The sequence below is a fragment of the Rhipicephalus microplus genome, chromosome 1, assembly GCF_043290135.1.
Source record: "Rhipicephalus microplus isolate Deutch F79 chromosome 1, USDA_Rmic, whole genome shotgun sequence".
NCBI lineage: Eukaryota > Metazoa > Arthropoda > Arachnida > Ixodida > Ixodidae > Rhipicephalus > Rhipicephalus microplus.
The window spans coordinates 275,104,139-275,116,912 of record NC_134700.1 but is presented as its reverse complement, the minus strand read 5'-3'; the positions used below and the strand labels follow the sequence as shown (position 1 = coordinate 275,116,912).

The 12,774-nt window shown below is 45.9% G+C and overlaps 1 protein-coding gene across 4 annotated transcripts in view; it reads right to left on the bottom strand.

Annotated features, from left to right (window-relative positions):
- LOC119188214 (5'-AMP-activated protein kinase subunit gamma-1-like) overlaps nt 1–12,774 on the bottom strand; it is a 383,279-nt gene that overhangs the window by 307,253 nt on the left and 63,252 nt on the right. The window contains exon 1 of one of the 4 annotated variants that reach the window (XM_075895096.1): nt 2,421–2,654. The exons of the other annotated variants lie outside the window; for them this stretch is intronic. Within the exon in view, the coding sequence (XP_075751211.1) occupies nt 2,421–2,447 (27 nt within the window). The 5' untranslated portion in view covers nt 2,448–2,654. Of the gene's footprint in view, nt 1–2,420; nt 2,655–12,774 lie in introns of those variants that run through there. 4 annotated transcript variants of the gene reach the window in all.

The window sequence follows — 12,774 nt, the reverse complement described above, 5'->3', positions numbered from 1 at the left end:
AGGCGGCTTGCGTGAGTATTAATAAAACGCACAGGCAGTAAGTAGGCACTGGCTTCAAAAAAAAAAAACATAATATTCCGTTTCCGGTAATTTCTTGTACCAACGATCTTCTTTTCTATTTCTTTTTACCGCGTATACTTTGTTATACGGCAACTACGCAACCGAGCGCGCAGTTTTTTTTTTTTTTTTATGCAGCGTAAACTTTATCTTGGTCGAAAATTTCCAGGCAGCTTATCAATACAGCCGTATCTAGGCTCAGTGAAGCTGCAGTTCTTACGAAATCTGCAACATAACGAAGTGACTCCGCTTATCCCAACCCCAGCCTCCGATACCCCGCAAAAAAATGGGAAAAGAACAAGAAGACATAACCCTTCAATAATTCCGTATAATCTGGAAACCCCGAAGCAGCGAACCACTGCCTTTTGATGCCGTCTTCTCAACTTCGCGTCTCGCCCGATCAAACGAAGTCTTCGAGGTAAATGTCACAAACACACGACATGAGGCCACCAGTTTTCAGTTGAGCTGCTGGGGGGACACCCACGAAGAAGCGCAAGATACGTTGGACGGGCTCCATAAAATAAGTCCGTATAAGCGCGCAGGCAAATATTATTACGAATTCTCGCGCTCGAACGATAATGTACCGTCGTTATTTTCACGCTTGCTACAAATATTTTATACGTAATGACATGTCACCGTCAGATTTGTTCAGCAGAGGTTTAGCGGTATTTTCTCGACGTACATAATTGGGACGCTTTTTTTTTTTCTCTCAATGAACCACCGGAATAAATGCCGAAAAAATCCGAGCAAGTCAAGAAGGAAATCCGAGCAAGTCCTTTTTGTAAACTCTGTAAAAGCACCGCACGCCCAGTATGCAATGTCTTTTTTTTTCTCTTGTTTCTTTGATTTAAGCAGGGCTTTAAAAGGAGTACATCAAAAATTATACCTCTATAAACTTGTGAATGTTTACGCTGCGCGAGTGGGCCAACTATTAAAAATGATTAACGAACGAGTATTTGCCTTGTCCGAGGCTTATCTCCAAGTCGTGTAGCGAAGAAAAAAATATTTACGAAGCTTTTTGCTCTTTCATCCTAACCTTTAAAACTAGCGTTAATGATGCGAATGTGATAACAGCGCCCGTCACATTGTCGCATAAGGGTTACGCTTCTTTGTACGCTACACCTTTTTTTGAAAAAATAAAAAAGATTTAAAAAATGCAGAGTTAAATCCCGAAGCGATGGCTCTCGGACTAACCAGTCAATCGCAACAAGTATTTTTGCAGCTATGTACTAGATGAGAAATTTCGCGACGTCTAATTAATTCGTTTTTTTTTTCGGTTCGTTACGCTGAAAAACGGATGAGCAAATTAATGCATATTAATTTCCCTTCCCGGTGGTTCATTTTCATGTGACGCCGACTCGATGGCGGAAGGTGAAACGCATACGCTAATATCCGGCCATGTCGCTAAAACTTACGAAAGCAAAATTGTCGGATGCATTCCGCCAATTACCGAAATTATTACTACGTCTGCGCATGTGAACACACGCAGGACCGACAAAAAGTTATGTCAGACACTAAAAAGAGAGCATGTAGGACGACTTGTACAGCGTTTTTTTTTTTTTTTCATTATCGTGCGTGTCAAGGCTGTGCGGCGCAGCAAAATTATCGAGCTTGTATTTACGGAAAATCCCCTCCGCTTCGACTTATGAAACGGGCCTTCCGACAGAACACACAAAAATGTTTAAATGCGACGACAAGAGGGAAGTTCCGTTTTGGAAAGGCGAATCACTGGTCTCGCACGCATCACCGCACCTCCCATCTCGAGCAGCTGCAAAAACTAATTTCATTGCAACGCACAGCCACTGCATGCGTGCTCCGATGAGCTGCCTCACGAACGGAACCTGCACCGACTCGCACAGCTGTATTAATTCAACGTTCCATAAAAGTAGAATCAACGGAACCGCCGGAAGGGGGATCCCATTCCACCCAGCGGGTCTATCACGCGTCTAACACCGGCGTCATCCGAGGCACAAATATTCCCGTAGCGCGCGCGGAACAACACGGGCACTCGCAAGCGGCATAGAAGAATTAACGCGAAAAGTACGAAACGAGCTACTGGCGGAAACCGAAACACAAGCGCTACGAAAAAAAGAAAACAAAAACACGAACGAGCAACAGACAATGGGCGATTCTTTCTTCCAACACCACCACTCCGTCACCCAAGCCCGACAACGAAGCCGCTCTGCGCGGGGACGACGACCTCTGGGCGTCGGGCGACGACCATGCGTACCCCGCGTGCCGAGGGGGACCCAGCGGCGGCACACACGCGGTCCCCGGGAAAGCGAGAAAGGAACGGTCGGACTCGACGAGAGTAAAAACCGCGGCACGCGAGCGAGAAGTAGCGTGCACGGCGGACAATTTACCTTTAGCGGCGCTTCCATGGCTATCATCTCGGGGCCCGCTCTTGGAAGCCGGCGCTGGCACCGAGCGTTGTTTATCAGACTCTGACCGGGGGAGCCCAAGGCGGCAGCGCTGCTGCTCGCTCACAACACGCACACACTCACGGACACGCACACGCTCGAGAGCCCGCACTTCGGTTTGCGCCCGCCCGCGCCACCGGGGGCTGAACCGCGGGAGCGAGAGAACGGCACACGCGCACACACACAGACACACTTCCCACGGAGGATTCCGAGCCGAGGAAGGAAGCGGTGGCGATGATGATTACGACGCGGTCGCAGCAGACGAAAATCGAAAGCTCCCCCGACGGCAGTTTGGTTGAGGTTGGTTCTTCGCACGTAGAAAGCAATCGCTGGAATGCCCCTCGTGACAGCGGCGGTAACGCACGTACGGACGACGACCCGCCGTAGCGATAAGAGACGGGAACACTACTGTCGCACACCGGAATCGTGGTTGGAGAGGCGGCAGGGCGAAGCTTTGGAACCGGATGAGAACGCGCCAACGTGGTGTAATATCCTCTCGATGTAGCTCGCCCGGTTTTTTGTTCGTTACCCGGCCAGCAAGCGGACGTTCGGGCGGACCGTGAGCTGCACTGCCCCAGTTAAATTACACATCACGCAACTTCGTCAAGGCCGCGCTGTTTTTTTTTAAATAACCTAACTCGCTTATATGTCAATTGAAATTTCACGTCCGAGACATACACGTATTGTCGCGACATCTGTTACTGTCGACGTAAACTAATATATGCGCCAATCGTGACACCATAACAAGAGGTGTATTTCTTTAGGTATATGATAGGCGGCGCTAAAAAATCTCAATGAACACAAAAAATTTTTCGAAATCGATTATTGAAGAACAGATAAAGTATCTTTACTGGCGTCTTTCAAGCAAATGAGGGATAACAGCGCTTGCGAGGCCAGCGCCATAATATCGGTAGTGGAGACTGCGGGCGAAGGTTGTGGCGAGCGGCGCAGTACTCGGAAGTTGAGCGACAGAACTGTGATCGTGCCCGGGCCGCGGAGGGCGCTCTTCCCCTCGCCTCCAGAACGAACCCGACCCCTCGGGAGGCGTTGTTTTCGCGCGCTGCAGCCAGCGATCATGCACGAAAAGCGACGCAGTTACTTTCTCTGGAGCCGAAAACAGCCCGCGTCACCCTGAAGGAGTACGCGCCCGCCCGCCGCATGTATTTACTAAACTTGCTGGCGACGCTGCGCGCAAGAATTTCGCGAAAATATCGTTACATTCTACCGATTCTACCGATACACTTTGACGGCAGCAGCACGGTTTTGCATTCGGTACTCGAGGCAAGACTCTATAATACGTATCATATTATTCGTACAAATAAGGAAAGAAATCAAAGTTTCAAAGGCTCGTTTTTTTTCTTAGACATATTACGAAAAGTAACAGACAACTCTACCAAGGAAAGTACAGGGGATGTTATTAATAGTAAATGTACGGTAAATCTAAAGAAAGAAAAGTGGGCGATAAGATTAACTTTCCTTTCGTTCACTTTTCTTTCTTCACATTTGCATTAGATTTACTACTAATAACATTCTCTGTACTTTCCTTGCCAGTGTTGTTTGTTACTTTTCATGACCAATATTCCTAAAATGTTGCTTAAATTATTTTTGCAAATGTTAGTCTTCAGCAAATTTATTACGCACTAGTAACAACTTTACAAGGGCTAGATGGTTCCCAATAAATGTAGGCTATAAAAAAGCGCGATCTGAAATATGACCACAGAAAAACGAATACCATGGAACAGGTGCCGGATGCCAATCGAATGTTTATTACCAGAAATCCAGTCTTTCATACAGCCTTATAGAAAACAAGCACATACCAACCAACAATAGTCTTTCAAGAAGGTTTTTTTTTTTATTAATAATGTCTTTGTTCCTTTGTTGTCCAGGTTTACAGAAATGACGTTCCAACCTCTGCTCTTATTGCGCAACCGTTTTGTTTTCCAAAATATCCGACATCCTCCTTATGGCAGTAGTTATTTGAACATGCATACATCACTGATGAAGGTGTGGCACATCACAGGACGCATCAGCCATGTCTCAAACTTATTCAACGCTGTGCAACGAAGGAAGGTTGACTTATGACCATCACGCACATTTCGCGAACGGCGTTACACTCGCGTCATTATGTGACTGCTGCTTTTCTCTGCAGACAGAAGATCGCTTAATTAAAAGGCATATGATTTTTTTTTTGTATTTGCCCATTTGTGATTTAGAGCTTTCAGTCACGGATATGCCCGGGTCTCCATCCCCCGGTTGAACATGGCTTGCTTTAAACGAAGGCTTCATTTTTTTTTCTCTCTCTCTTTTTTTGGTACAGCGGAACTATTAAGCTTTAGTTTGTGCACGTGGATCGCACAGGCAATTCTCTGTGCGATCTTCTTCATTCCCCAAACAAGTGTACCCGGCGTGTGCTCTACCACTGCGGCTGATTGTTCAGCGTGGGATGCAATAACCCGGATAGCTAGGAGAACGAGTACACACAGAGGGACAGAGAGAGAAAGAGATAGAGAGATCGACATAAAGAAAACAGAGGCAGACAAAGAATAGAAGAAAAGATAGAGAGAAAACATACATAGAAAAGAAGATAGAGTTTTTATTTTTTTATTTTTATTTACAGATACTGCAGGCCCTACCCGGGCCCATGCAGGAGTGGGATACAAACAATACATTCAAGTAATAACTAGTAAGACACTGGAGTACAGGGCATAAATGAAAGAATACACAACTATCAAGTACAGAAAAGTCAAATATATTTTCTCGCTGTTCAACAGAACTGCGCAAAACTAAGAATATTTTCAACATTTGTAGCCGGATGAATTGCACTCAAATGACACCATTTTCAGCATACATCACTTATATGGTGAAATTAATCTTTTCTATCTGTTGAGTGAATGAAGCCGTCGAGGCAGCATTCACTACTTCTGCAGGTAATGCGTTCCAATGAAAAATTGCGCGAGGAAAGAGAGCGAACTTGTGGGCATTAATGTGGCTGGGTGGCTGCCTGAACGTTTTGTTGTGATTTGTCCTAGCTGAAAGTTTAGAAGGCTGCAGAAGGTATCGTTCCCGTGATAATTTAAAGTCCCCGTGATCAAGTTGGTAGACGAATTTTAATCTGGATATTATCCTGCGCTGTTCTAGTATTTGTAGGCTTGCCCTATTACGTAGATTAGTTACACTATGTTGTCGGGAGTAAGCGGAATATATAAAGCGCAGAGCTAAATTTTGGACCCTTTCTATTTTCTCGCACGAGTGCTTTATACGCTTTTAGTTTTAACGTGGGAGGAGTGTTACGCAGTTTTCTTTTCAAAAAGGATAATTTCTTCAGTGCACCCGAACACACATTTTCAACGTGCGTTTCCCAACTGAGGTTACTGGTAAGTGCAACTCCCAGATATTTAACCCGATCAGCTCTCGTGATTGCAGCATTTCCTATGAAATATGTGTAATGAAGTTAGAAACAAAGACTAAAAAGAGATATAAAAACATTAAAATAATAGAGGAAGACAGAAAAAAAATTCACGTAGCTTGCACTAGAGGCGCAATGCTAAAGAGACAGCGCGGACCTGACTGGCAGCTTTGCAGTGCGCAGCCAATTCTGGCGTGCGGAGGTCTTCTGCGTTTCTCTTTAGTTCTCGCTTTTGTACTCCCCTTCTATTTGCCTCTTCAGTTTATTTTGCTGTGTTTTGTGTCTGTTTACTTCTGTTTCTCTCGGTCTCTTCCTATGCATTTCTATCTATCTATCTATCTATCTATCTATCTATCTGTGCGTGTGTGTGTGTGTGTGTGTGTGTGTGTGTGACTGGTAAATTGGTGATTGCTGCCCGTCAAGTGATCTTTTTTTTTTCTTCTTTTCTCAGTGGACAAGCGATGAGAAATAGGACTTGCGCACTTTCTGTGGCTCATATCTATTCACGATGATGATATACAGCTCCCGGTATGTGCATCGGATATACACCTACTTCATCCCCGCGAAAGAACCGTCTATTCATGGCACAGATACCATATTCGTTCTATTAGTATAGCTTCAACATTCGGTGTACGGGTTGATACGCACCCATATCACCGACTACTAAAACACATGCCGTAGCGAAGGGGGGGGGGGGGGGGGGGGACCCCGGTCAGTCTTGACCCCGCGGGTTCCGCAAACCCACACGCAGTGCAACGGCGGGCGGGCGCTTTCACATTTCGACGCCTTTGAAATGCGGCCGTCAAAAGGGAGCGGTATTTGATCCCGCACTCTCGCGATTAGCAGCGCTATATGCCACAACCGCCAAACCACGGTGGTGTCAATAAGTATACGCTGGCCACTCGGCGTTCATTTACATATAATGGTAACACGCGCACGCATTCACCACACCTGGTATGCAAACTACGACGAGAAGCTCCGCTGACGCCGCTACCCGCGAGACTATAAAACATACACGGCTGCGACGCATAGTACGTAAATCGCAGCACATATGCGGCGGCCGCATCAGCGGCGGTAATAAGGCTCTTTACAACCCTCAGCTGGCGTTGCCCCGATGCAACAGATAACGCGGCGGCAGCGGCCCCCGCGGCATAAACGAGAAGCGGAGCATTTTTTTTTTAATTGCGCACTTTTCGATACGACCCACTTGTCCGCTCCATCAGACAACGCGGCCACTTCGCAACGCGTAAAAACCGCCCACCACAAGCCCACTGAGAGCTTCGCGATTGGGAAACTGCGCAGTCAAGCACGCATTACAGAGTGCGAGAAGGGGAAAAAAAATGTTATTCGCCCGCTCTCCCGCTTCTCGAGGGCCCTGATACAGAGCGAATATTTATTTTACACTTGCGCATAGCCGGTATTGGTGAAACCATTTATGGAGTCCCTCGCAACGAACCACACATAGAGGTCTCTGCTCTCACCCCCGTATTCTAGAACGTCCCTTCACTCAACGCTCCACATTGACTTGAGAAAATTTATTGCAGCGCCGTCTCTAGGCAGAGAAAGTCACCCAATATCAGGGATAATCTGCAGCGATTCTCGAGAAATGCAGCGTCATTTTTAAACAAGCGGTGGCGCTGTGCTCAGCTCGTTCAAGTGAAGGACGAGATTCTTCGAGCCGAGGAGCGTTCGCGAATACCGGGGTCAGTCAAGCTGGCTTCTCCAATCGTATTTGAAAATCTTCGTTGGCGTTTCGTTGACTGAAAAAATTACGAGAGCTTTACACGTTCGTTTATTTGTTTCTTCTTCCTCTTGGCGGACATATAATTCTCGTTTTGATTTATATTCACCGCGTCTCTCCCCGAAGGCTTCCTCCTGAATTTAAACATAAATCGCCATCGCCAAGTTTCATGTCACAGATTCTCTGAAGAATGTTCCACTTGGTTCACAATGTATTGCGTTAATAACCTCAGGGACGAGGTTATTAACTGCCACGCCGGTCTCAATTAGAACAATACTCGAATGCTTAAGGGCACGATGGAAAAGCCACAATTCATCTTTATTATTTTACCGGTAAGGAAAACTGAGCAAAAAAAAAAGATTAGGAAACACAAAATCAAAACCACCAACAACAAAATAATTATCACCGCTAAATAAAGGCGAATGCGACAAAATGCAAGATGGACTACTTATTATTTACGCTGTCAGTGATGTTTATCAGGGCAGTCTTCTAATTATGAGAAGCCTTGATTGCCTTTGGCAACTACCAGTGCATTACTATTGTTAGCAGAGGCGCACGAAAATTTTCAGCGGCAGCCACATCTTTATCGCGCAGGAACACTCGCGAAAATCTATACTTTAATGTTCTGCTTGCTGCTGAATTGACAAGCGCTATACGTTTGTTTAATATGTATCGTTGATGCCGTGGGGCAAACTTGTGCAATAAAAAAAAAATAATGAAGGTGCACAGTTTGGGTTCTTGTTTTTTTTCTGTGTTTATTAGGAAACGTCTCGGTCGTGTTCGACGAAGGTAAACCAAATTTCGCAGCATATTTCTATGTACGTACGCTCACGGTTCTTTCCCCTCCCCCCTTTTTCATACCGCAACGCAGGGGTGTAAGAATTATCGTCACCGTTAATTTACCGCCCATCGATCGATACAGCGTCACAACTATAAATATTCTTTATCGGACTTCTGCACCAGAAGAGCTAACAGAGTCGATTACGAAATGGATCCCCGCAACAACAACGCAACATACTGAAGAGTCCTATACATATCATCATCATCATCATCATCATCATCATCATCAGCCTGAATACGTCCACTGCAGGATGAAGGCCTCTCCCATGTTCCGCCAGTCAACTCGGTCCTGTGCTTGCTACTGCCAATTTATACCCGCAAACTTCTTAATCTCATCTGCCCGCCTAACCTTCTGTCCCCCCCCTAACCCGCTTGCCTTCTCTGGGAATCCAGTTAGTTACCCTTAATGACCAGCGGTTATCCTGTCTACGCGCTACATGCCCGGCCCATTTCCATTTCCTCTTCTTGTTTTCGACTATAATATCCTTAACCCCCGTTTGTCCCCTAATCCACCCTGCTCTCTTCTTGTCTCTTAAGGTTATACCTACCATTTTTCTTTCCATTGCTCGCTGCGTCGTCCTCAATTTAAGCTGAACTCTCTTTGTAAGTCTCCAGGTTTCTGCTCCATAGCTAAGTACCGGCAAGATGCAGCTGTTATATACCTTCCTCTTGAGGGATAGTGGCAATCTGCATGTCATGATTTGAGAGTGCTTGCCAAGTGTGCTCCACCCCGTTCTTATTCTTCTAGTTACTTCAATCTCGTGGTTCGGCTCCGCGGTTATTACCTGCCCTAAGTGGACAGTCTTTTAAAACTTCAAGTGCACTATTACCTATCTCGAAGCGCTGCTCTCTTCCAAGGTTGTTTGTACATTACCTTCGTTTTCTGCAGATTAATTTTAAGACCCACCTTTCTGCTCTCCTTGTCTAACTCCGTAATCATGAGTTGCGATTCGTCCCATGAGTTACTCAGCAATTCAATGTCATCGGCGAAGCGCAGGTTACTAAGGTACTCTCCATTAACTCTTATCCCTAACTGTGCCCATTCTGGGCCTCTGAAAACCTCCTGTAAGCACGCGGTAAATAGCATTGGGGAGATTGTATCCCCCGTCCTTACACCCTTCTTGATTGGTATTCTGTCGCTTTCTTTATGAAGCACTATGGTAGCAATTGATCCCCTGTAGATTACTTCAAGGATGTTTATATATACTTCATCGACGCCCTGATTCCGCAGTGTCTACATGATTGATGATACCTCTACTGAATCAAATGCCTTCTCATTACCTATGAAGGCTATGTATAGTGGTTGGCTACATTCCGAGCCTTTCTCTATTGCCTGATTGATATGAATGTGGTCGATTGTTGAGTAGCCTGTTCGAAATCCTGCTTGTTCCTTTGGTTGATTGAATTCTAATGTTTTCTTAACTCTGTTAGCAATTACTTTTGTAAATAGCTTGTATACTATACAGAGAGCAAGCTCGGCCTGTAATTCTTCAAGTCCTTGTCATCTCCCTTCTTATGTATTAAGATGGTGTTAGCATTCTTCCAAGACTCTGGTACTCTTCCCGTCAGGAGACACCTAGTAAACAGGGTGGCTAGTTTTTCTAACACAATCTGTCCTCCATCGATTCAGCAGATCTGATGTTACCTGATCCTCACCAGCAGCTTTGCCTCTTTGCATGCTCTCCAAGGCTTTTCTGACTTCGTCTATCATTACTGGTGGGGTGTCATCTGGGTTACTGCTAGTTCTCATAGTATTAAGGTCGGGGTTGTCCCGGCAATTGTACAGGTGTCTGTAAAACACCTCCGCTATTTTAACTATCTTATACATATTGGTAGTTATTTTGCCTTCTTTGTCCCTTAGTGCATACATCCGATTTCGGCCTATAACAAGTTTCCTCTTCACTGCTTTGACGCTTCCTCCGTTTTTCAGAGCGTGTTCAATTCTCTCCATGTTATACCTTCTTACATCGGATACCTTACGCTTATTAATCAACTTAGAAAGTTCTACCAGTTATATTTTGTCTGTTGTAGTAGATACTTTCATGCTTTGACGCTTTTTAATGAGGTTCTTCGTCTCCTGGGACAGCTTGCCAGTGTCCTGTCTAAGTACCGTACCTCCAACTTCCACTGCACACTCCGTAATGATACTCGTCAGACTATCATTCATTGCGTCAAGGCTAAGGCTGGTTTTCTCGATAAGAGCCGAGCGCCTGTTCTGAAGTGAGACTCTGAATTCCTCTATTTTCACTCTCAGTGCTAGCTCATTGATTGGCTTCTTGCATATCAGTTTCTGTCGTTCCTTCTTCAAGTCTAGGCGAATTCGCAACCAACCGTACCATTCTATGGTAACTGCATTGTACCTTGCCAAGCACTTCGACATCCTGCACGATGTCTGGGTGTGCACTCATAAGGTCTATTTCGTTCTTATTTTCGCCATTAGGGCTCCGCCATGTCCACTTACGGTTTCCTTGTTTTCGGTAGAAGGTATTCAAAATTCGTAAATTATTGCGTTCTGCGAATTCTACTAGTAGCTCTCCTCTGGCATTTATTGTACCGATGCCATTATCTCCCACTGCCTGGTCTCCAGCCTGCTTTTTCCCTACCTTTGCATTAAAATCTCCCATTAGTACAATATACTATGTTTTTACCTTACTTTTACCTTACTCATTGCCGATTCCACGTCTTCATAGAAGCTTTGAACTGAAGCGTCATCATGGCTGGAAGTAGGCGCGTAAGCCCGTACCACATTCTTTTTGTATCTCTTATTGAGTTTAATTACGATTGATTGATTTATTTGTGGGATTTAACGTCCCAAAACCACCATATGATTATGAGAGACGCCGCAGTGGAGGGCTCCGGAAATTTCGACCACCTGGAGTTCTTTAACGGGCACCCAAATCTGAGCACACGGGCCTACAACATTTCCGCCTCCATCGAAAATGCAGCCGCCCCAGCCGGGATTCGATCCCGCGTTTAATTACGATACCTACCACCCTTTCATTCATGCTATAGTATTCCTCTATGTTCCCAGCTATGTTTCTGTGGATAAGGAACCCCACTCCCAGTTCTCTTCTGTAAGGCAAGCCCTGATATTAAAGGACGTGCCCGTTCTGTAGCACTGTATAGGCCTCATCTGTCCTCCTAACCTCACTGAGACCTATTATATCCCATTTAACACCCTCTAGCCCCTCGAACAGTACAGCTATAGGCTTGCCTCACTAGATAAGGTTCTAGCATTAAACGTTGCCAAGTTCAGGTTCCAATGGCGGCCTGTCCGGATCCAGATATTCTTAGCACCCTCTGCTGCGTTGCAGATCTGACCGCCGCCGTGGTCAGTTGCTTCGCAGCTGCTGGGGACTGAGGGCCGTGAGTTAATTGACGTATGCATGTGGGAGGTAGTGGCTAGATACTGCACCAAGGTGGCTAATCTTGCTCTGGTGAGGGAGTGCGTTACCGGTGGTGGTCACCGCTGAGGCCGCACCCCAGTCCTCTTAATGCAGTTCCATCGCCACGCGGATTTTTTTTTTATCCGGTTGGGAACTGCGCGGCACCGGGATTCGAGCCACGGACCTCTTTCATGCGAGGCGGATGCTCTAACCACTGCGCCATCGCCACCACTATACGTATACGGTTGGTTAACCAACGAAGCCGAAATGTGCGGCCCCAGCCCGGTGTTTCATCACTGTATTTATCCCGGCGGTCGAATAAAATCTTGCTCATCTATTAGCTACTTCTGTCTAGAAATTGTATTTGGTGTTTGCCGCCCACACTAGCTACCTTCATATTTAGCGGATTAATAGTGAGTAGTGCAGCTCGTCCGATTTTCATAACACATACTCGCTGGGAGTTCTTGCATACATAGGCAGGAACGAATTTCGCCTTTGCCTGGCCGTACGTCATCATCATCGTCGTCTACCTGACTACGCCCACTGGAGGACAAAATGCCTCTCCCATGTTACGCCAGTCAACTAAGCCCTGTGCTTGCGGCTGCCACTTTACACCCGCAAACTTCCTAATTCCATGTGCCCACTTTCTGTCTCCTCCTCAACCACTTGCCTTCTCTGGGAATCCAGTCAGTTACCCTTAATGACCAGCGGTTATCTTGACCATGCGCCCAGCCTATGTCCTCTTCTTGATTTTCCCTGGCATACACTCAGCTCTCTTCTCGTCTCTTAAGATTACACCTATGATTTTCTTTTCAATCGCTCGCTGCGTCGTCCTCAGTTTAATTACAACGAGGGTTCGGCCATACAACATCCGGCTGTAAGTGTCAGTAAGTGACCCTCGCCTACCTACGAACCTATTCTATG